The sequence below is a fragment of the Polypterus senegalus genome, chromosome 11 (genome assembly GCF_016835505.1).
Source record: "Polypterus senegalus isolate Bchr_013 chromosome 11, ASM1683550v1, whole genome shotgun sequence".
NCBI classification, from domain to species: Eukaryota; Metazoa; Chordata; class Cladistia; order Polypteriformes; family Polypteridae; genus Polypterus; species Polypterus senegalus.
Window position 1 is genome coordinate 80,872,637 of NC_053164.1, and position 25,325 is coordinate 80,897,961.

Here is a 25,325-nt window from a genome sequence, read left to right on the forward strand (position 1 = left end):
GGTTAAACGAATCTAAAGAAGACAGGATCTCTAAATTGGGATAAGGACGATTAGCTGCTGAAACCAGAATCTGAAAAAGACAGGACGTCTAGATTGGAAAAACCACGATCCGCTGCCGAAACAAGCCGGTTAAACGTGCAGCAAAGCGCGCCAGATCTGCTAGTAAAAGATAAGAGTAAAGTTCTGTAAGCAAAAAAAAAGATAATAAAGTTTAAATCTGGTCAAGAGCTTTTTTACATTGATTAAAACAAATACTGTTACTAAGGTTGCACTATGAAGTGTTACAAATGACATTAAATGTTAAATGAATAAGTCTTGCAGTCTTTTGCAAACAGTATACAAAACAAATACTAAAAACAAACATTCAATAAACATTAAAGTAAAAGCATCAATGTGGTCTTTTATAAATAACTGTCCATTAAAGTAACACACAAACAGATCATTAACACACTTTCAGTACTCGCAGTACAGCCTTTAGAGCCTCTTTGTCACCAGATTTGAGTGCTTTCTTTTTCTCATTAAGGAAAGTTTTCAGATCCTTAGTAATCCAGGGATTGTTATTTGGATAGCTGCAGACTGTTTTTGTGTAAAGTAATGTCAACACAGAAGGTAGTATATAGTCTGTGATTCAGTGACAGAATCCCTCAGCATCATCCCTATGTGTCTTGCATGTTATTTCCCAGTCCATCTGTTGGAAGTAGTCATTCAGAACCATTTTAGGCTCTATGTATCTTTATATATTTGTATGCATAAATAAAATGTTTTATATACAAATGAAATTCCTAAAGCATTGTTATCTTAATTAATAAATGGCAAGATAGAAGAGAAAAACAAAATTCTACTTACAGGTTCTAATAATGTTAGGTCAGCCACCTGTCAAGGTACTCTGTATGCACCCCATAATGCAGTTGTAATAAAAGTATGCTATTCTTGAGACTAAAGGATATCTCTGATATTGGAAAGGAGATCATTCTTGAGTTACCTAAAAGCTCTGCCTCTTACTGTAGTTTTAGTTATACTTGGAAGAGTAGGCATTTCAAAACAGGATCTAAGCTTCCCTAGAAGCCAGCGTAATGATACTGGAGCTGTAGACTTTTTTGATCATTAAATTCTATTAATGATCTTTCTTAACTTATTAACTGTTTAACTAGTACAGAAAGATTTCAACGATTTACCAATGAAGTGAAACAGTAGTGAATTCCGCTTGGTGCAAAGTAAGTGATCTTTTTAGACTACTGAGATAATTTTCCAGTAGAAAACTGTTCTGAGATTGATTGTGTGTGGACATAATGCAACTAAAACTAAATAGTTTCAAAGATAGTACTTCAGTTTCATGTGGGTTTAAAGTACAACTTTCTCAATATTGCTTTGCAATTTGTAGAATTAACTACTAAAACAAATTTTATCCTTTTGTTAAGAACAATTAATTTTCAGTCCTCTTCTGTTACACTGCAGTAAAGTGACTGATGTAATTTGAGAAATATAATTTAGTTTTATTGATTAACACATCTGACTGTCCCCAGCATGTTCCCCATATAAATAGAAAACCAAATTGGTCCCAGCAGAAACAATGGAGTACTGTTGTCAAAATTCTACAGAAGAGAGTCAAAATTATATGTGTGAAGGAAACCATATAAGATCAGTGCCTGGCAACCCAACTAAATAGTCAAGCCTCTGTAGTAGTTTATTTATAGTCCATATTATGAAAAGCCAAACTTAAATAAAAAAGAGGACATTGTCTGCATTGCAGAATATTATGTTGCATTCATATGCCTTGGGACAGATGGTAAAGTTAATGTGAATGCCCTTAAAAGAAGATACCCAAAATGGTAGAATTATCATTCAACATTAACCTTTCACCTCAGTGTAAGATAAAAAAAATAATTAACAGCTCAGGAAAAAATGAAATTTTTGTTTTCAAATTGTATTTAGAGTGATTACACATTTAAAACATTTAGTATGCTTTTTATTTTGATAAAAAAAACTTTTGTGGAGTTGGCAACCGATCAGCAGTAACATACATTTATCCCAAAGCACAGACCGTAAATTCATGTAAGTACAGCAAAGTGGAAAAATGAGACATTACAAGTGGAGCTCCAAAAATTGCCATAGCATGTAAACACAGTATTCAAATATGATTTATAGCACAAGTTTAAACTATTTTTGTGTGGACACTGGACCTGCCGTTAGTGGCAACCATTTCAAGGTTGTCCGTGCAAGGTCAGGAGGAATAACTTGATCTGAAAAGCAGTTACACTGTTTGACACATAGAAGTTTAAGTGAATGGAAAAGGCAATGTATATCAAAAGTGTAATGAGCTCTCCGGTTTGTAAGTAAGATGAAATTCATTAACCCAGACTGAATGCTTGGCAGTCTATTTTGACTCCATGCTATGTTTCCCTTTAATTAAAGGTTTTTAGCATTTGGTTTCAGTTTTATACCCACACGTGTTTCATTCAGTTGGGTAACCACTTCAGTCCACACAGACGTTTAGTGTCAACTTCCATATGTACCATAGAAACAGCGCCTTTGCCTTTCTCTCTAATCTGTTTCTTTCTGTTGTACTTGCAAATCTGGTGATTGGTTAAGTGGGCACTTCTTTGCTTGCATGATTTCTACTTGCTTTGTGGTTTTCTCTAAAAAAACTTCTTAAATTTTAAAGATGCTTAACAGTTGTGGTGTTTATGTACCAGCTATTCCCCACCTCCCTCCATTGTATAACCATTACTCTCTGTATTAAAATATTTTGCTGTTTATTGTGTGTGGTAATAATTGTGCACAAAATATATTTTGTTTCTTTGAAAATCTTCTGTACTAAGATATTTGTGTGTTTTATTGCTAAAGTTACTTGTTCTTATTTCACAGCACTTGCGGACCTGCATGGAGATGGAGAAAGTAAGGTAAGATAAGTGTAAGCTACTACTAAATTCTAGAAAAGTGATTTGTATTAATGAAGTGACCACTCCGCTCTTTCAGTGTAGTAAGTATCATTAATAAGCCAGACTCCCTTTGTTCTTATTGCTACAATTATGTCCTTAGAGCAGAGAACTCCATGACAGGACAGAGACAACAGTGCATGAGGCAGAGAGAATGACTGATTTGAACTGGTTTAGAAGGCGTGTCTTTTGTAATCTATAAACCATCTATTTTCTGAACCGGTTCCTTTTCTCACAGAGTTATGCTGGGCCAGACTGATAGTTAAAAAATCTAACATGTACATTTTTAGGCGTTGGGTGGAATCCAGTGCTCCTGGAAGAGAACTATGGACGCCCACATAGACAGTGAAAGCACCAGGAACTGAACCCCAATTCTTTGGAGCTGTAACTCATCAGCTCCACCATGTTCTCTGTGTAAGCATTTCTATGGCCGGTAGTGCTAGACAAATACTTAATCTACAGCTGAAGTCAGAAGTTTACATACACTTAGAGTGAATTCTTTAAAACTCGCTTAATAATCCATACATTTTATACTTACAAACTGTAAATGTGGCATATTGTTTAAGACATCTGCTTTGTGCAGGGCAAAAGTAATATTTTCCAACAATGTTCAGATTATTTAACTTTTTTTTGAATATATCACAATTACAGTGAGTCATAAGTTTATACTTTGTTAATTGTGCCTTTAAATAGCTTGGGAAATTTAAAAAAATGTTGTCAAGCATTTAGGCAATTAGACAATTAGCTTCTGTTGGCCAATTAGCCTAATTGGAGTCAACATGTAGATCTATGCTAAAGCCTACCATCAAACTCACTGGCTTTTTGGCGATTTATGTGGGTTTCAAAATGACTATCCTTCCTGATTTACTCAAGTTAAGTTCTATATGTAATGGATGTCTATCATCATTTGAGATGATTTCCAGTTTCTTTAGCATTGTCCTCTGACACATACCTGCCAGATCATCTACATCAGCCCCAATAATTTGAGCAGCATGGTTGGTAATCTGCTGGAGCTTTTTAAATTGTGGTTTGTCAGACTACTAAACCAGGCAATGAAACTGAACGTGATAACAGACTGGATTATACTGCGATAAAAAAGGACAACATGAGGTCCTTGTCTACTTTAAATAGTTTGAGTTTATGGTGGAGAATAAGCGCTGATTGCATTTAGAGAATATTTGTTTGTATTTATATTCCAGTTAAGATTGTTTTTTAGGTTAGTTCTTAGGTATTTATATTTAGTCACTATTTTCTAATAGTAATCTGGTTTTACGCCTAAGAAGACCGCATCCTGGCACTGAGGGTTCTCATGGAGCGCAAACGCGAATATCGGCAGAGTTTCTTTGCAGCCTTTGTCAATTTTCGCAAAGCTTTTATCTCAGTTGATCGAGCTGCCCTATGGGATATCCTGAGTATTCACGGGATCCCCTCGAGGTTTCTGGATATCATGGCCGGCCTGTACACTGGTACTGAGTGCTGTGCAGTGTGGAGGTAGGACCTCTGCGTTTTTCCCAGTTTATTCTGGGGTTCGTCAGGGGTGTGTTCTTGCTCCTACTCTGTTCAATGCATGTATGGACTGGGTGTTGTTCAAGGTCGTGGGGTCCAGTGGCTGTGGGGCATCTGTTGGTGAAGAAAGGTTCATGGATCTTGACTTTGCTGATGATGCTATGATCTTCACAGAGTCAATTGAGGCTCTGATTGGGGCGCTCGAGAGACTGAGCGAGGAGTCTGAGTGTCTGGGCTTGCGAGTGTCCTGGATAAAAACCAAGATCCAGGCCTTTAATGACCTCTTGGGCACTGCCATGAGCAGTGTGCCTGTTTGCGGAGAGAGTGTTGACCTTGTTGAGAGGTTTACTTACCTTGGCAGTGACATTCATATCTCTGGTAACTCTTCCTATGAAATCAGTAAATGGATTGGGAGAGCATGGAGTTCATGAGGTCACTGGAAAAGGGGTGTGTGGCTCTCCCGATATCTATGCAAAAGGACGAAGGTCCAAGTCTTTAGAGTCCTGGTGCTTCCTGTGTTACTATATGGTTGCAAGACATGGACGCTATCCAATGTCCTAAGACGAAGACTGGACTCCTTTGGTACTGTGTCTCTCCGGAAAGTCCTTGAGCACCATTGGTTTAACTTTGTGTTGAATGAGCAGTTGCTCATGGAGTCCCGAATGAGGCACATTACCTGCACGGTGAGGGAGCGTCAGTTTCTGCACTACAGCCATATGGCGCATTTCCCAGAGCGTGATGCGGCTCGTAAGGTCCTCATTATTGGGGACCCGAGTAGCTGAACCTGGCTGCGGCAGATAGAGGGTAATTTCCAGAGGTATGGACTGGACCACGTGTCCGCCTGGGGATCCCGAGTTGTTTCGTTGTGTAGTGGTTGTGGCAACGCACTGTATCAGTGCATGCTCCCCAACTTGACTTGACTTAACTATTTCTACCTCCTCACCAGAACAACAATTGGTGAACATACAAATTTCTGTCTCAAAATCAAATATAATTTCTTTGGTCTTTTTTTTTTTTTACATTCAGTGTGAGAGAGTTCTTATTGCATCAGTTTACCATATAGTCCACTCGATTTAGATAGTGGCTTTCATCCTTCCCAGATATGCGTCCTATAAGTAAAGTGTCATCAGCGCTCTTGATACTGGAGCAGCGGTCATTGGTCTGTCTCAGGTCACTTGTGTATAGAGTAAACAGTAATGGTGATAAGACACACCCCTGCAGACTTCCTGTGCTTGGACCACACAGCCGTCATACCGCTAAGGATGGATATGTATTCTTTCTCCTAGAGAAGAACATTCTTTGGCAAAAAAAGTGCAAATCAATCCCAGAACAGCAGCATAGGACCTTGCAGGAGGAAATGGGTAGTCCGGTCTTGATATTCACAGCAAAACAATCCTATATTGACATAACCAGAAAGGTGGCTCAGCAAGGAAGAAGCCACTGCTCCAAAGCTGCCATAAAAAAGTCAGACTGCAGTTTAAAATGACACACGGTGACAAAGATCTTACCTAGTGAAGAAATGTCCTAAAGAATCCAAGATTGAACTGTTTGGTCGTAATGGCCATCATTATGTTTGGAGGTTAAAGGGTGAGACTTGTAAGCCAAAGCACATCTCAACAGTCAAGCATGGGGGTGGAAGCATCATGTTGTGGGGATGCTTTGCTGTAGCAAGGATTGTAGATGACATCATGAAGAAGGAAAATTATGTAGATATACCACAGCAGTGTCTCGAGAACTCAGCAAGGAAGTAGAAGCTCAGTCACAAGTAGGTCTTCCAAATGGACAATGGCCCCAAACATACCTCCAAAATTGTGACAAAATGACTTAAAGACAACAAGGTCATGGTATTGTGCTCAATCGAAAATTTGGGGGCTGAACTAAAAAAAGTAGAAGTACTCTTTGGTCTGTGAACATTATTGGAAAAAATTACTTTTGCCCTGCACAAAGAAGATGCCTTAAACAATATGACAAATTTACAGTTTGTTACTATTAAATCTGTGAAGGACTTATAAAGTGAGTCTTAAAGAATTCATCCTATGTGTATTTAAACCTCTGCCTTCAACTGATATTCCAGGTGTACAAAATAATGCCATAATGACAGCAAAAACTTCATGTCTTCCCAATTAATCTATTTTTAGTTAAACTGGAGCTTTGTCTGTCAATTACAACATCATATTTCTACAAAACTTTGCTGTAATTTTCAGTATAGTGTAACTTTGATTATAGGCTAAGAGAATTTTAGTTGTTCCATGTACAAACATCTAAAAAAAATAAAAACTCTAAAACGCTAAAAGTTGCCATTTTCTGTAAAGTGATTTGTTTTACTTCAAATGAATTGGAAATGATTTAGTAACAAAACAATGCCAATTGCAGGTATTTATCTTGACCACAATAATTATTGAGAATTGTTAATTATTTAAAAAAAAAAGAATGGGATTTTTTTACGCTTTCTACTAAGTAACTCTATAACAGCTTATTATATCAAAATCCATTCCCTCTTTACTAAATTTTCATTTTGTAAGATAAAATAATTCAAATAATAATTGAGCAAATGACCCATTTATGATGAGATCTGTGCCTGAGCTGGAGTATGTGTGCCACTCAACCCTCATTTGTCTTTCAGTGATTGATTAGTATGTTATAATCTACATACTTTATATTATTTTGAATCTATTTAAATATTTATTATTATTCTTTGAATTATCCATCCATCCATTTTCCAATCCGCTGAATCCGAACACAGGGTCACAAGGGTCTGCTGGAGCACAAGGCTTCCTGGCAGGGCGCCAGCCCACCGCAGTTCTTTGAATTATTCTTTGTAAAATTACTTGTATTTATCTAAATCTTACACTTGATTTCACAGTAAAATCTTGCTAAGGCTTAACAAGCCAAGAAGCACAAGATTGTAAAAATGACTGAAAAATACATTTCTTTCTCCCACCATGGGAAATTTGTGTCAGATCTTATATTTTACACATTTAATTTGCATTTTGCCTTCTGTGTGAGGCTGGGTTGAACAGTTGTTTTAATATACCGTAGTATTTTATTAGTTGTATGTTGCTTTCAGCATTAGACCGTGGTCACAGCATAACTTTTCATGGTTTGTAGAAATCTTTATTTTTGTGCATCTTCTCCCATTTCTTTCTAAATTCCAAATAAAAGCTTTTTAGGTGATTGGCAACTGTAAATTGGTCCATTATGAGTGAATATTGGTATGTGCATGAATGGCTTTTATAATGTCCAGTGCTGGTTTGTGCCTTGCTACCATTCCTCCTGGGGTGGGCTGCTGCTTTCTGTGGCCCAGTAATAAAAAAACAATGTTCAGAAAATTAATGAATGGATATTATTTTTACCAAGAAAACAAACAGGTGTATCCATAGAAATTGGTGTTTGTACAGCTGTTGCCTAAGAGGAGGTAACTATTAACCAGCTGTGGAATCTTAAATTACTATTTGAATTTGGAGCAGTTTAATTAAGAGCCACACCATTTTTCCAATAATACAGATTTGCACTGGATAAACTATGTAGTATTTCAGTCTTATCTTATCCTATTCTATGTTTATGATACTCAAAGGTCTTTTAAATTTTACTTTTACTTAAATATATTTATTAGCTAACTTTATGTTATTTTGCAATGCAGTAAGAATGATATTGCTGGAAAAATCTATCTGTCGACTGATAACTTAAGGTGGAAAAATGGTTGGTGCTACAGGCTTGCAGTTCCAGAGTCCTGGGTTCCGATTACACCTCTGGCACTGGGTGGAGTTTGTACGTTTTCCTTGTGCCTGTGCAGGTTTTCTAAGAGTACTCTAGTTCTCCTTCAGTATCCCAAAGACATGCATGTTTGGCTGACTGAACTTGCTTTATGTGAGTTAGTGTTCCCTTGTGCCCTATATTGCCTATATTGTATTATTCTTTTCTTGAGTCTGTTTTGGAATAAATGGATTCAGAATTAATGACTTTGTAAATTAACCAAAGAATAACGATTTTTACTTTGTTTTGAATTATCCGGTCGTGTTAAGTTGGATTTGTAAGTGAAACATACAAGCTAAACAGTCAGCATTGGTAATAATTCAGCTTATTGGAGGGTGGGGATTGGGCTATATAGAGACAAAGTATACTGTTCTGAGATTTTATTGGCTGCTTTAGTTGTAGAAAAGCCCAGGAAGGATAAATATGTTGGGTCTGGCTGAAGTTATCATTTGAGAGGATCCCTTCTTCCTATCTTAACAGTGAAAAATGACTCCTAAAATACAAAAGCAGGTTAATCTGGATTGTTCTATACATTTTGTTACCTGGAATGCCATGGATCTCAGTAACAATCATAAATTGACAAAAGAGCGCTTTCATGCCTTTCCTCCTTGAGAGCAGAGATAGTATTTTTATAGAAGACTTACTTAAACAGTAAAGCTCAATATCAGCAGAAGGTCGTAATTTAGGTTACATGTAGTATTGGAATGTTTATTTTAAAATTTCATCATTTATTTTTTCATTAGTTATATACAAAATAAAATTAGAAGACACTTTTGGAGAAATAAATACCATTGGTTGAAATTCATTCATTCATTTATTTTAACAAGACTTGTATTCCAGTATAGGGTAAAAAACTATCTGGATAGTATCAAGTACAACAGCAAACAAACGCAGTGTGATATACCAGGCTGCCAAAAGGCACTTGCATACATACTCCCATACTCACACACTCACTCACTGATGGTCAGGAATGTAACAGCATCAGTAAATACTGCACCACTGTACATCAACTACTCCTTCACATTAAACAATATTAACTATCTCCTAGTAACACTATGGGTTTTTTTCTCATCTCACACCCTAAATACATATATATTATGATAAGTGGAGACACACTCACACCAGCTCATAATGTGCCAATTTAGTAAGTGCATCCTACAATGGAAATGTCCTGTTTAGGATTTCTTCATACATAAGGTTTCTGCATGCACCCAGTTCTGCTAGTAAGGCAAGTACTGCCTTACTGTGACTCTGAACTGGATGATCAAGTAAACAAATGAATCGTTTATGATCTTTCTTTTTTCCAAAAGCTGGTGGTGGGAGACTTGGGTTCTGGAGCCTCCAATATGAAGCTAAAGGTTTTCAAAGGAACAAGCTTGATGACGGAGAACACCCTTCTGGATTTACCAACTGGGCTGGTGGCATTTCACATGGACCAGAATGAGCCTCGTACTCCAGCTATTGCTGTGGCATCTGGACCCTTTATCTATGTATATAAGAACCTAAGGCCATATTTTAAATTTACTCTGCCTCCTCTAGAAGTCAATGAATTAGAACAGGAGGTCTGGAGTCAAGCCCGCGAGGTAAATTTTTCATTCACTTGTTTAACAAAAATTGCATTGTACATATGTAAAGAAAAAACAATAAGCCATGCAAGAGGGTTGTATCTACAGTTAGCTGCAAACAAAGTTGTTTATTTAAGTAAGAAAATATATTAGCTGTTATGAAAATAAAGGAATGAACGATTACAGCAATGGAAAAGCTAACTTCTCTGCTAGACCATCAAGAAGGAAGTAGAGACTCACAATTTTGGGTTACTTTACTTTATAGATCAAAATCTTATAAATATGATTTCTTTGAAAGCATATATCTGTAGTATTGAATTTCTCAGTGCAGTGTTGGCCTGCATTTCATCCAAACTGTAAAATAACTGTTCATCTTGGATTAGGGCATCATGTGAAACATTTCATTTTCAGTTATGCTGTGTAAGATTACGTTTTCCACTTACTATATATGTTTCTTTTGGTTTACGTTTGGTTTTTTAGGATAAAATTGATCCAATGTCCCTAAAAGAAATGTTGGAAGGTATCAGGTAAGGTGAAGCATGGTTTGATTATTCTTTTTTTGCAATGTATTTTTAGAAGTGTAAATTATTATACAAAGTCATTTTCAAATATATGCCAATATTTACTGTTACAATGACGTTTTTGAGTATATTCACATTGGATTAATTCATTTTAAGGTTCTTAATATTTTTTGTAGACTGATGTATAACTTGCCAAATTTGGCTTTTCTATAAAATGAAATCACTGTTGTTATTCCAATAAATCTATTTCACACTGCTCACAAACTTTTTGGTCTACCTGCTTTTTAATTTCAGAAACAAAGCTCAAGTCCCACTGTCTGTCAGATCCTTGAAGTAAGTTTTAATGTTCCTTTGTAAGTAATGATGACAGTAATTATTATAAACATAATAGCATCATTGACTCACACTATGAATCATTCAGAATTCCAATATAACTTTTCTTTGAGGTATACATATTCATTATTATTGTTTATAATTATTAAATGAAACTAAACATAATTAACTACTTGTCTGTAAACTACAGTTTCTTATATTTAATGTGTCTTGAGGAGATGCTGGATATTCGGAGTAACACCCAGGAGAAAGTCTGTATTGAACAAAGAGGACCATTTTCAACATCTGATAGATTCCATCTGCGAAACATTGTGCTGATAATAATTTTTTTGTCTCTAATGTGTGTAAAGGGCAGCATGGTGGCACAGTAGTAGTGCTCCTGCCTCACAGTAAGGAGACCAGGTCTCATATCCTGGGTTTTCCCTGTGTCCACATAGGTTACTTCCAGGTGCTCAGTCCAAAGACATGTAGGTTGGGTGGCTGACAATGCTAAATTTGCCTGTAGGTGTATGTGTGTATGTCTGTGTGTTCACCCTGTGATGGACTGGTGCCCTGTCCAGGGGTAGTGCCTGTCTTGTGCCCTTTGCTTGCTGTAATGGACGTTAGCTTCACTGCAACCCTGGCTTGGATAAAGCAGGTTTGAGAAAATAGATGGATGTATGTGAAAATGAGATTATCCCATTACAATGGGGGGCCTACAAAAAGTATTAGTAGAGAGACATAAGACAGATTACCTACAGTTTTCAATACCATTGCTGCAGCCAAGATAGGTTAGAATTAGAAAGGTCACAGTGATGTCTGTGAGCTCTGGAAGTTAACAGTGTTTGGTAAAATATAACCACAAATTCCAAAGAGGTCAGATGAAAGACTGCTGCTCACAATGAATCACAAAGTGTAGAACAGGAGGTAGCACTGAGGCAAACATTGTGTGAATGCTCAATATTTAATTTTCTTCTTTCTTGACATTGATATATTTGTGAATGTACATGTTTCATTGATTATAATTATGACCAAAAGACATGCCGACTTTGAAAGACACAAGATATTGTTGCAGTATCAGTGAGAAAACTAGTGCAGCTTGTTGATGCTTAATTAAGGGCAATGGCAAAAATGACACGAATATGGTACATAGTGGAAATGATAGCACAAAGTAACTGTGACAATGATGTGTAGTTAAGTAATATAAGCAACAAAATACTTCTTTCAGCCCTGAATATATTTACCTTATCATGTGAATCACTTTTGCCTTATATGCCTAAATCATAACATCTCTATTTAAGTTTAGGATGCAAGGCTAGACATTCTCTAATTCAGTTGCAGATGAGGGAACAAAATATGTTTTTTATTTCTCAAAATAAGACTTCAGGAAGATTAAATTCACCATTGTTCCTTGTATTTAAATTGGAATGTACTGCATGTTCATATTTTGATGGGCCGATACTCTACAATTGTTGGTTTGTTTTTTAGTATTCCTTTTGTATATATGCTGTAATATTTCAGCTGATAATACTGATTTTGTCTCATGTGGGTGTTTCTGTAGCAATTTTGGCAAATGGGTTGATGTGTGTGTGTGTTTTTTTTTTTTAAAATATAACTACATTGAGTCTGTTTTTCTTTATTTTGTTCCCGTTCTGTTTCTTGGTTTATGACACTTGTTGGGATATGTCATATTACTGTAATCATCGTATCAGTTATGTCACTTGTTTTGACCTGTTGTTGATCACATTGAATGTGAATGTGAATTGTGATGTGAAGGTAGTTTAAACATCTTGAATCTAGAATCTTAGTGTAGTTAGCTTTTTGAACAAGTAGGACCTAGTGTTAGGTTTCATTTTAGCTGTTTGATCTCCTTTTTACATTTAACTTTGATTCTTTTTTTTTTTTTTTCTTCCTCATGCTTTGGTTGCATGATGAGTTTACTCTTTCGGCTTTGACTTGGTTTAACCTCATTACTACGATTCTGGCTGCATGTTCTCATCTCCTGGTTATGTTTATATCACAATAATCCTTTAAATGGGCATATCATAATAGTTTTCATGTTATGGAAGGCAGAATATTTCAATGAATATGTCATCAGTAGTGTCCTATATTTTTGTGAGGTAGTTTCATTATATTAAAATAACTGACTTGCTTCACATTTTGTCTTATGTTGGAAAAAGTGTCTGTGGTATTCTTGGCATAGCACCACTTGAAATAGAAATGCTGCGCACAGAACCTCTTGACCTAGAGATGCTGCCTGCAGTAGCATCTCTTACTGTAACTCATTTGTTTCAGTTATCCAGTAATATTCTTCTAATTTACCTGTACCCTGTATTGTAACAATCTTATATCTTCAGCAATTTTTACTGGACAGACAAACAAACAAGTAACAAAAGTACTTTAGAATGACATTGCCTGTAATTTTATTGCAACGTTTTTACATAAGTATTTTATCTTCATAGAAAATAGCAAGGTTTTTGTTACTATAAATTGATATTAGTTTTCAATATGTTCTGTATATTTTCCTGTGTTCAATGTTGCCATAGACTTAATCCTATAAATATGTTAAAATGATATCATCTATTATTAGTAATTTTTGACAATGAATGTTTCAAGAGCAAATAAAATATTTTTTAACTTATTTAATTTATCTAAAAACAAAGTTGGCCACACCAACACCTGGCACAGTTAAATCAACCCAAATAAAGGAATAGTTAGAGGCAGTTGATGGAACCCATTTGATTACAAATGGGTCTATTCAATTTAACTTAACTCAAGAGATAAGGGTCAAAACAACTGAAATTTGTGTAAAAGTTGCTACCACAAAGACCTCAACAAGCACGTAATACCAGAATTATAGGAAATTCAAATAAAGATTAAAAAATTTGCTGTTTTATCGGTTTGAAAAGGGCTTTAAAATCATTTCTAAGGGATGTCACTGAGCCATGGTGATAACTATAATCTTCACATTGAAGGAAGTCATAGAGAATCCAAAAATACAAATAACTGCGTGCTTCTCCTTCCTCAGTAAAGGTCACTATTAATGACTCCACAATCGTAAAGACTATAGGCAAAAATGAGCCTAATTTGACAGTAGCATAGTCAAAACCACTGCTAACCAAGAAGAATGTGAATACTCACTTCTTATTATCCAGGAAGCATCTGGATGAACTCTAAGCCTTTTGGGTGAATGTTTTATGGGTAGATGAAGCAAAACTGGAACATTTTGGATAAAATGGTTCCCATTATGTACAGTGTAAAACAAACACAGCATTCCACAGTAATAACATCATACTAGTAGTCAAACATGGTGCTGATAGTTTAATGGCATGTAGATACTTTGCTGCCCTAAAAACGGATGATTTCCCCTAATTGAAGTAAATGTGAATTCTTCTCCAGATACTGAAAGCAAAGGTTCACATACTTTTGCCACTCACAAATACGTAATTTTCGATCATTTTCCTTAATAAATAAATGACCAAGTATAATATTTTTGTCTCATTTGTTTAACTGATTTCTCTTTATCTACTTTTAGGACTTGAGTTAAAATCTGATGATGTTTTAGGTCATATTTATGCAGAAATATAGAAAATTCTAAAGGGTTCACAAACTTTCAAGCACAACTGTAGTTAAACCGTAAAATGGTTTTATATTATACTGTAGTAGAGACATTTAGTTTAGTGGGCTTCAACAAACCCTTTAAATCTAGAGTTTTGATCATTTTATTTCATTTCTATTAGATTCTTGATGCTTGAACCTCAAGATATGGAGTCATTTGTTAATATGCACAAGCAACAACCAATCAGGCGACAGGTAATAATCACCTCCTCTTTGCTCTGTTTGTATTTCATTAATTAAATTGTTATTGAAATTCTCATTTTTGAGCCTTTTTGTAGTGTTGCATAAAGTATAACGCTTCTATAAAAGCACCATGGGTACAGAATGGTTCAGTTGCTCATGTACAAAGGATTTTAATTTGCAGCCTGCAGACATATTCTTGTGCTCTTGGGAATCCTTTTTTTTGGTGTACATATTTTGATTGTGTCTTTGTTAGAAGTGGTGTCACATCAAAGTTATTTTATTTATGTGATATTTTGTCATTACTGTATTTTTAACCTCATAAATGAACTTTCTATTAGTTAAAAAATAATAATCAATGATAGGCATCTTCGATATCACATATGTTACAGCCATTACTGATAGACAGTATTTTTATCTCAAGTAGATCCCTTTATATAATTGACTGACAAAAAAAGTAACAACAACAACAACATTTATTTATATAGCAGATTTTCATACAAATAATAATGATGAAGAAAGAGAAAAAGGACAAAATAAATAAGAATTAAAATTAGGGAACACTTTTTAACATAGAATAAAAGTAAGGTCCGATGGCCAGGGAGGACAGAAAAAACAAAAAAAAAAAAAGAACTCCAGATGGCTGGAGAAAAAAATAAAATCTGCAGGGGTTCCAGGCCACGAGACCGCCCAGCCCCCTCTAGGCATTCTACCTAACATAAATGACCTTAATCAGTCCTCATTGTATTCAGGGATCTCATGGAAGAATTTGATGAGGACGGTCATGTGAACTTTTGGCTTCGGGATGCACCTGAGCTCAATTTGGAGCTTCATGGCAAAGGCTGTGAATACTTATGTACATGGGATTTCTCGGTTTTTTGATTTTTAATAAATTTGCAAAAATCTCAAGTAAACTTTTTTCACGTTGTCATTATGGGGTGTTATGTGTAGAATTCTGAGAAAAAAAATAAATTTTATCCATTTTGGAATAAGGCTGTAACTTAACAAAATGTGGAAAAAGTGATGCTCTGTGAATACTTTCCGGATGCACTGTATAAGAGAGACTTAGTAGTGCCCCTCCTTAAACCGGGGTTTGCGTGTCCCAATGATCCTAAGAGCTGTATTGTCCGGGGCTATATGCCCCTGGTAGTGCCACCCAAGGCAAACTGGTCCTAGGTGAGGGATGTGACAAAGAGCGGTTCAACAAAACCTCCTATGAAGAATAAAAAATTTGGACAGCGTTTTCCCTCGCCCGGATGCGGGTCACCGGGGCGCCCCCCTCTGGAGCCAGGCCTGGAGGTGGGGCTCGATGGCGAGCGCCTGGTGGCTGGGCCTGCACCCATGGGGCTCGGCCGGGCACAGCCTGAAGAGGCAACGTGGGTCCCACTTCCCATGGGCTCACCACCTATTAGAGGGGCCAAGGAGGTCGGGTGCAGTGTTAGTTGGGTGGTGGCCGAAGGTGGAGACCTTGGTGGTCCCACCCTCTGCTACAGAAGCTGACTATTAGGACGTGGAATGTCACCTCTCTGAAGGGGAAGGAGCCTGAGCTAGTGCGCGAAGTCGAGAGGTTCCGGCTAGATATAGTTGGGCTTACCTCCACAGCTTGGACTCTGGAATCAATCTCTTTGAGAGGGGTTGGGCTCTCTACCACTCTGGAGTTGCCCTCGGTGAGAGGCGACAAGCGTGTGTGGGCATACTTATTACCCCCCAACTTGGAGCCTGTTTATTGGGGTTTACCCCGGTGGACGAGAGGGTACCCTCCCTCCGCCTTTCGGATGGGGGGGACGGGTCCTAACTACTGTTTGTGCATGTGCACCGAACAGCAGTTTGGAGTACCCACCCTTTTTGTAGTCCCTGGAGGACGTGGTCGAAGTTCTGCCGGAGGCGGGAGTTGAAGCTACTTCTGACAGGGGACTCTACCAGAAGCAGTGTTAGAGGCCATACCTTCTGGTGACTCCCTCGTACTGCTGGGAGACTTCAATGCTCATGTGGGCAATGACAGTGAGACCTGGAAGGGCGTGATTGGGAGGAATGGCCCCCCCGATATGAACCCAAGCGGTGTTTTGTTATTGGACTTCTGTGCTCATCACGGATTGTCCATAACGAACACCATGTTCAAGCATAGGGGGGTTCATATGTGCACTTGGCACTAGGACACCCTAGGCCTCAGTTCGATGATCAACTTTGTGGTCTTGTCGTCGGACTTGTGGCCACATGTCTTGGACACTCGGGTGAAGAGAGGGGCAGAGCTGTCAACTGATCACCTGAGCAGGCTTTGATGGTGGGGGAGAATGCCGGTCAGGCCTGGTAGGCCCAAACATGTTGTGAGAGTCTGCTGGGAACTTCTGGTAGAGTCCCCTGTCAGAAGTAGCTTCAACTCCCGCCTCCAGCAGAACTTCGACCACGTCCCGAGGGAGGTGGGGGACATTGAGTCCGAATGGGCCATGTTCCGTGCCTCTATTGTTGAGGTGGCTTACCAGAGCTGTGGCCGTAAGGTGGTCGGTGCCTGTTGTGGTGGCAATCCCCGAACCCGTTGATAGACACCGGTGGTGAGGGATGCCGTCAAGCTGATGAAGGAGTCCTACAGGACCCTTTTGTCCTGTGGGACTCTGGAGGCAGCTAATATGTACCGGCAGGCCAAGCGGAATGCGGCTTCGGTGGTTGCTGAGGCAAAAACTCGGGCGTGGGAGGAGTTTGGGGAGGCCATGGAGAATGACTTTCGGACGGCTTCGAGGAGATTCTGGTCCACCATCCTGCATCTCAGGAGGGGGAAGCAGTGCAGTGTCAACACTGTATATGGTGGGGATGGTGCGCTGCTGACCTCGACTCGGGATGTTGTGGGTTGGTGGGGGGAGTACTTCGAAGACCTCCTCAATCCCAGTAACATGCCTTCCAATGAGGAAGCAGAGCCTAGGGACTCGGAGGTGGGCTCCCCCATCTCTGAGACTGAGGTCACCGAGGTGGTCAAAAAACTTCTTGGTGGCAGGGCCCCAGGGGTGGATGAGATATGGCTGGAGTTTTTCAAGGCTCTGGATGTTGTAGGACTGTCCTGGTTGGCACGTCTCTGCAACATCGCATGGACATCGGGGACAGTGCCTCTGGATTGGCAGACCGCGGTGGTGGTCCACCTCTTTAAGAAGGGGGACCGGAGGGTGTGTTCCAACTACAGAGGGATCACACTCCTCCGCCTTCCCTGGAAAAGTCTATTCGGGGGTCCTGGAGAGGAGGGTCCATCGGATAGTCAAATCTCAGATTCAGGAGGAACAGTGTGGTTTTTGTCCTGGTCGCGGAACAGTGGACCAGCTCTACACCCTTAGCAGGGTCCTGGTGGGTGCATGGGAATTTACCCAGCCAGTCTACATGTGTTGTGTGGACATGGAAAAGGCATTCGACTGTGTCCCTCGAGGAATCCTGTGGGGGTTGCTCTGGGAGTATGGAGTACCGGACCCCCTGATAAGGGCTGTTTGGTTCCTGTACAACCGGTGTCAGAGCTTGGTCTGGATTGCCGGCAGTAAATTGAACCTGTTTCCAGTGAGAGTTGGTCTCTGCCAGGGCTGCCCTTTGTCACCGATTCTGTTTTTATCTTTTATGGACAGAATTTCTAGGCCCAGCCAGGGTGTTGAGTGGGTCCGGTTTGGTGGACTCAGGATTGGGTCACTGCTTTTTGCAGATGATGATGTCCTGTTTGCTCCATCAGGCCATTATCTTCAGCTCTCTCTGAATCGGTTCGCAGCTGAGTGTGAAGCGGCTGGGATGGGAATCAGCACCTCCAAATCCGAGACGATGGTCCTCAGCCAGAAAAGGGTGGAGTGCCCTCTCAGGGTTGGGAGCGAAATCCTACCCCCGAGTGGAGGAGTTCAGGTATGTTGGGGCCTTGTTCACGAGTGAGGAAAGAATGGAGCGTGAGATTGACAGGCGGATCGATGCGGCATCCGCAGTGATGCGGGCTCTGCATCAGTCTGTCGTGGTGAAAAAGGAGCCTAGCCGTATGGCAAAGCTCTTAATTTACCAGTCGATCTATGTTTCTACCCTCACCTATGGTAATGAGCTATGGGTAGTGACCGAAAGAACGAGATCGTGAATACAAGTGTCTGAAATGAATTTCCTCCGCAGGTTGTCTGGGAGGGGCTCAGAGTAGAGCCGCTGCTCCTCCGCATCGAGAGGAGTCAGATGAGGTGGCTCGGGCCTCTGATCAGGATGCCTCCTGGACGCCTTCCTGGCGAGGTGTTCCAGGCACGTCCATCCGGGAGGGGGATTTGGGGAAGACCCAGGACACGCTGGAGGGACTATGTCTCCCGGCTGGCCTGGGAGCGCCTCGGGATTTCCCCAAAAGAGCTAGAAGAAGTGGCCGGGGAGAGTGAAGTCTGGGCATCTCTGCTCAAGCTGTTGTCCCCGTGACCTGATCTCGGGTAAGCGGAAGAGGATGGATGGTCTTAGTAACGTGGATTGTGGTGCTTCTTGGGAAGCAGTGTTTAGCAACCAGGCAAGGCCTTTATGCAACCCGTTGCCAAGAATTATCAGATAGATAGATACTCCCATGGCCATGTGATGGACTTTAAAAATTTAATGGACAAAAATTTTCTCAGTCAAGGAAATGCAGTTAACACATGCATGAACATAAAGCTTGAAATTTCATCTTTCAAAATATGAAACTGTCATAAACTGAAAAAAATGATCTAAAATTTTCTAATGGGCCAGCATAGTTGTGGATTGAAATTGATGTGTACAGTGATCCCTCGCTATATCGCGCTTCGACTTTCGCGGCTTCACTCCATCGCGGATTTTAAATGTAAGCATATCTAAATATATATCACAGATTTTTCGCTGGTTCGCGGATTTCTGCGGACAGTGGGTCTTTTAATTTATGGTACATGCTTCCTCAGTTTGTTTGCCCAGTTGATTTAATACAAGGGACGCTATTGGCGGATGGCTTAGAAGCTACCCAATCAGAGCATGTATCACGTATTAAATAAAACTCCTCAATGATATACAATATGCTTCCCGCACGGTGCTTGATTGTTTGCTTTTCTCTGTCTCTCTCACTCTCTCTGCCTGATGGAGGGGGTGTGAGCAGAGGGGCTGTTTGCACAGAGGCTGTTTGCCTAGAGGATAAGGACGCTCCTCTAAAAAATGCCGCTTTATTGCGGTGCTTTGGCATACTTAAAAGCTCAAAAGCACGTATTGATTTTTTGATTGCTTTTCTCTCGCTCTCTCTCTGTCTCTCTCTGACATTCTCTGCTCCTGACACGCATTCTTTGAAGAGGAAGATATGTTTGCATTCTTTTAATTGTGAGAAAGAACGGTCATCTCTGTCTTGTCATGCAGCACAGTTTAAACTTTTGACTAAAGGGTGTTATTTCATGTCTAGAGAGCTCTAATAATGTTAACAGTGTGGGAGAGTTTATAAGGGCTTAAAATATATAAAAATAACCATACAAACATATGGTTTCTACTTCGCGAATTTTCATCTGTTGCGGGGGTTTCTGGAACGCAACCCCCGTGATCGAGGAGGGATTACTGTAATGAGTTTACTGCCTCAAAAACTATCTCATTGATCATGAGGATAGAGCTTGCAGAGACAACCTAAAGAACTGTGGTGCTGAAAGGAGGGACTGATAAGGATATTCTGATTAATTTTTTCTCACTCATTTTACTCGAGCACCTCTAAACTTTGACCTTGAGATTTTGAGGGCACAAGCCATGTGAATTCAACCATTATGTGTTATGTTCAAAATACACTGTCTTGATTGGTCTAAGCTGGTGTGTTCAAGTGGAGGCTGAACTTAAGATCTTTTCCTTTCAGGCTGGAGACTCACCAAATAATGTTATTGTTGTCTAAGGAGTCCTTCTGGATTCTGTCTTTATTTCCTTTCAGATATTTAATAGACTATAAGGTCAGATACAATGTATATGCACCTACAGTAATTTGAGGATTTGATGTACAGTAAGTACAATGTTCTGAAACAGTATTACCCTTTCATTTAATTGTTTCTGATCTCCAAACAAATTTAGTATTATGCAAAAGACAACCCAAATAAGCACAATACACGATTTTAAAATGAAACGTTATCCCAAAGGCTTTAGGGGATAATCAATGTATTTTTTTGAATGCTGACATCAGCTCAGCTGAGAGAAGCCTACAGTTCCTTACCATTACTTATAATGTTTCCAAGGCAACTTACAACTTTTCAGACACAAGTGATTACATTTCTTTTTCTTTTCCATTTGCAGCACAAGCACTTGAAGAGATTTGCTTATGGTCACACGATGTCAGTAGCAGGATTTGAACCCACAAACTTAGGGTTTGAAGTCTAAAGTCTTAACCACTACACCACACTGCATCCCACATGTTAGTCTGTTAGATGTTCTTCTGTGACTTCCCTGGATGAGTTTTCTTATGCACTGTTGGAGTAATTTTTCGAGGTCAGACACTCCTGGGCAGATTTACCACTGTTCTAAGTTTTGTCCACTTGGAGATGATGGCTCTTATGGTAGCTCACTGGAGTCCCAGGGTTTTAGAGATTGCTTTGTAACCCCTTCCCATCTCTTTTCAGTAACTTTCTCTCTCAGGTCATCTTGAATTTCTTTTGATTAAGGCACAGTGTGCTGCTTGTTGAGGCCTTTAGCTACCATCATATTGCTGTAAAGGTTCTGTTTAAGTGATACTTAGATACAATAGAGTTGGTAGCAGTCAGCATTGAGTGTGTCCAGTCTAATTTAACCTTTCATCTTTTAAATTTATTTCATTAGTTGGCGGAGTGTCTCATAATTTCTTTTTCACATGGGTGATATAGGTAGTGTTGAACTTTTTTCCTTCAATAAATCAAATGATCCTTTAAGTTATTATGTTTACTCAAGTTATCTTTTATATTATACTAAATTTGTTCAGAGATAAGAAACAATTAAGTGTTATGAATAAGCAAAAATAGAGAAAATCAGGAAGGGGTAAATACTTTTTCGCAGCACTGTATCAACATTATATTCATCTGGTTTGCTGGTTTCTTGTGGATGTGTGACGACAGAAATGTTACATTGTTAATGTCATCAATCAGGGTTGCCAGATGCTGCATTTAATTGTCTTCCTCTGCTCTGTTGAATTTTATTCCATTATGGGATGGGGTTAAAGAGGGAAGTAGTTTGGTTGGGTGCCAGAGCTGAGCAGGCTTTAAGAGATTATAATTCTGAGACTGCCAATCTCTGTGCTGCTATATGCCAGTGTATTGTTTTCCTGTTGTTTATGACTGCCTTCCTTTTTCTTATCGAGTAAGGCCAAACTTAATATAATTTCATGGAAAGAATGGGCATTGAATTCATTATCAGCACTCAAGCATGCTGAATCTTCTTAAACCCTATCCTCCAGGTTAGGAGCTTAATAACAACAAACTTTTTTGTGTAAAGTTAGCAGTCAGTCAGACTACATGTGTTCCTGGTGTTTAGTCTAGGCACTCTAAACAGATGCATAAAATATATTTGGGAGGCATGATTCAGAATTTTACTATCACTTTCTCCTCATATTTTGCAAGATCCAAACTACACAGACTAGCAGAACTTGCATGTCAACTCTCATCACTGGAAAGGGAGTGCCCCCATGTGGACAATAAAGATTATGTACTCCTAGTTGCCAATATCTGTATTTTAAAGAACAAAATTTCTAATTCACCATACTAGAACCTGGTTTTCATGTATCTGGAGCAAGGTCAACCATACTACTTATGTTCAGAAAGAATAACTCCTTTGCAACTATCTCCACTATCCACACTACATCTGACTTTTTTTTTATTTACTGAGTCCTCCCGTGCCACTTATTCTGATTTCAGAAAATTTTCTGATAACCTTTCCTCCCTATTTCACAGAGGAAGTTGCTTCTTCTTTACATGTCCCCATCTCTTCATCTTAACTTAAGGAGTCTTTAGAGTCTAAATGTGCATTGGGATGATGCCAAGTTTGGATGGGCTTCCTCAGATACTCACAGCCACTGTCCCATCTTTCACAACTCCATGTACTCAGCATTCAGTTTAAATAATTAATTTCATTTTTCTTAGCACTTTCTTCTGCTTCTTTCAACAACTCCAATCTGGGCATAGGACATGAGGGATTCTTTAACTTCTCCTTTACCTACTCACCCTCTGTATTGTCTTTCTTACTTCTCCTTACCCAAGAAAAAAAAAAAACTGTCTCCACTCATTTTATTTATTAATTTTAAAACCATCTAACAAATCTCAGTTCTTAATTGTACTCTGGTCCAGAGAACATTTTCCTCTCTTTTGAACTCTTCCTCTCTCTCTCATGTATTTTTGAAAGTTGGACACAATTCAAAAACTCAAACTAATACAACCGTCTTTATAAACTGTACTACCTTCTGCAACAGCCAACTGTATGACCTTTTCCCTGACACATTCTACTATTCATGTGCTACTCATATACCTGGTATGTTTCTCCATATATTCAGGTACCACTGTCCTGTTTTTAGTTTTTGGTCTAACATATGTAATACACTGTCTTCTTTTCTTTCTGTAAATATTCCTCTGTCCTTTGTTCCCCCAAACCCTTCTTCTCTATCACCTCTCTTTTTTACATTTAACCATTCACCAATATTAGCTGTTTTTTCTGAGTACTTTGGCAGCTGAACTACTTCTGGAAGGTTTCAGAGCTCAATATTGTTAACAGCTGGGCGATATTCCTGCTGCAATTTAATTTAGTATGAACTGTTTGCAATGTAGATCAATAGAGCATCCAAAAGATTAATGGAAAACTGGACTACATCAACTCCATTATTCAAATTCTAACTCCTTACTGCTCCATGGTGCGTCTTTCCTTAACTACTGCAATTTGAATTTTTCATGTTGGGGTTTGATTGTGATTCCTTTTTTCCTCATTTTCTTCCAGGACTGAATTAACCTAAAATATGCTCTGTGGTTCAAGTTGGGGTCAGGTTGTCACGGGTTGATTGTTTTTCATCTTTATGGTTGTATTCCTCCTTTTATCTCCTGTTATCGTTTTGCTAGTTAATTCAATAAATAACTAATTGCAAAAAATTAAACAGGTTATATGGTTATACTTCCTTTTAGAAGTAATGATTCTAGCTGCATTATTTGGAATTAGCTACAGGCTAGAGGGTGAATGATTTAAAGCTATTGTGAATAAAACACTGCTGTCAGTTCTTCTTGAGATAAATACATGAACTAATGTTTGTGTATCTTGTAAAGTTAGAAAACACCATAATTTTCATATATTTTTATTTGACTTGCATAGTGGAGTAATGAGAGAGATGTATAGAGTCAAAGGTAATTCTAAATCCAAACATTGATTCAACAAAGCTAATATTCTTGTTATTGTCTTCAGCATCCCCATTAACTAGTAATAGAATTTTTATTTATTTCTATTTCTAAAGACAAGTAGCTATTGACAATTCAGTGTCTTAATTCACCTCTATCTCTCTGGATCGAGATGATTCAGATGAAGTGTTCTGATAAGGTAATTCAGTACTTCCCTTGGAGGGTGTACATAGCATGGCCCACTGTGAGAAAATTCAGGGGTAGATTCTGCACATGCTGGAGTGTTTTATCTCCTAGGTTATACATCATTAGCCATTTTTTTTGATAATGTAGCAGAATGTCAACTGACTAAAACTGAACAATAGGTTTTTGAGCCTTATATCTGGAAGGTACGATGCCATAGCTATAATGATTCCTGTAAAGAGCCAAAAGGGGCAGTGTTTCTTCCTGTAGAACATAATGATAATCATCACATTCCTGTACATATTGAGAATTGTTTGATAACTATGAACTGCAAACCACGGACATGGTTTGACTGTTCAATGTAATTTTAAGCTTTTTGTAAAATAATTGAGTAGTCCGTAATGTCAAAAGTTTTGCTTGATTCCAAAGGGTGACAAATGATTTTTTTTTATTTTATTAAAAGGTATTGGAGTGTTCAGATATTCTAAGCCTTTCAAAAATTGCCATGCTCTTATCAAGGGGGTGTGTATTCCACAAAAATGCACACCACACCATTGCTTCCCCTCCAGTATTTTGCATTGCTCACACCTGGAAGAAAGGAACCATTTATCTCGTAGGGTTTTGATCCTCCGTAAATCACTGTCTTTTGGGGCATTAGCTGTTATTTGTCTGTGGTAAACAATGAGTTTTTTATTCTGGTGTAAATCTTTTCTCACCAACGCTATGTTCTGTTGACTGACTTGCCTTTGTACTGCTGTGAATAAGTCATGCCAGCTTTCTTTTGGCACTTTCTTCAATTGTTTCACAGGTGCTTTTTTCAGTTGTAGTGATCCCTTCTAATACAGGTGGGAAAATGTCGCCATTTAAGATGAAAACCCAGCAAGTTTCCTCTCTGTGGTATATTCATCAGGCACTTAATTCCAATACTCTTGCTCATTCTCTCTCTTTCTTTGAATATTACACACATACATCTGTAACTGCATATTATTAGCCTTGTACCATGTCACTGAGTAATTTGTTTTATGGGAAGGGCAGATATAATTAATAAAGTGACTTCTCACTATATACTGTCATTTAAAAGTCATTATTTACTCGGAGATTGCAAAACAAAATGGTACTTTTTTCATATTGTTTTTGCTTTTTTCATATTGACCTTGGAGATAAGATCTTTGTCTCCATGCACTATACATGATTCTATATTTTGACTAGCCATGTGCGCCCAACTACGTTGCGCGTGTTAAAGTTGTCTGTGCAGGGCTCCCTGTTTGAACGCGGCTGACAGTCGTGAACTGGGCCCTTCATCGCACAGCATTATGATTTTTTATAAGGGAAACAAAATTACAAAAGAAAACTCTTGGATATTGATTCGATAGGAACGGCCTACTCGGAATTACTGTCCGAATAGTAATTATGTGGTGGTGTAGGAGCATTTCTGCTTCTGTCCATTCACAGTCCGTCTCGTTTTCATGACGCTGT

At 38.7% G+C, this 25,325-nt stretch overlaps 1 protein-coding gene across 1 annotated transcript in view; it reads left to right on the top strand.

Annotated features, from left to right (window-relative positions):
* Positions 1 to 25,325, top strand: part of bbs1 (Bardet-Biedl syndrome 1) — a 73,986-nt gene that overhangs the window by 13,861 nt on the left and 34,800 nt on the right. Inside the window, exons 3-7 of the mRNA XM_039769158.1 lie at positions 2,866 to 2,900; positions 9,506 to 9,778; positions 10,241 to 10,287; positions 10,576 to 10,614; positions 14,334 to 14,406. Of these exons, the coding sequence (XP_039625092.1) occupies positions 2,866 to 2,900; positions 9,506 to 9,778; positions 10,241 to 10,287; positions 10,576 to 10,614; positions 14,334 to 14,406 (467 nt within the window). The remainder of the gene's footprint in view (positions 1 to 2,865; positions 2,901 to 9,505; positions 9,779 to 10,240; positions 10,288 to 10,575; positions 10,615 to 14,333; positions 14,407 to 25,325) is intronic.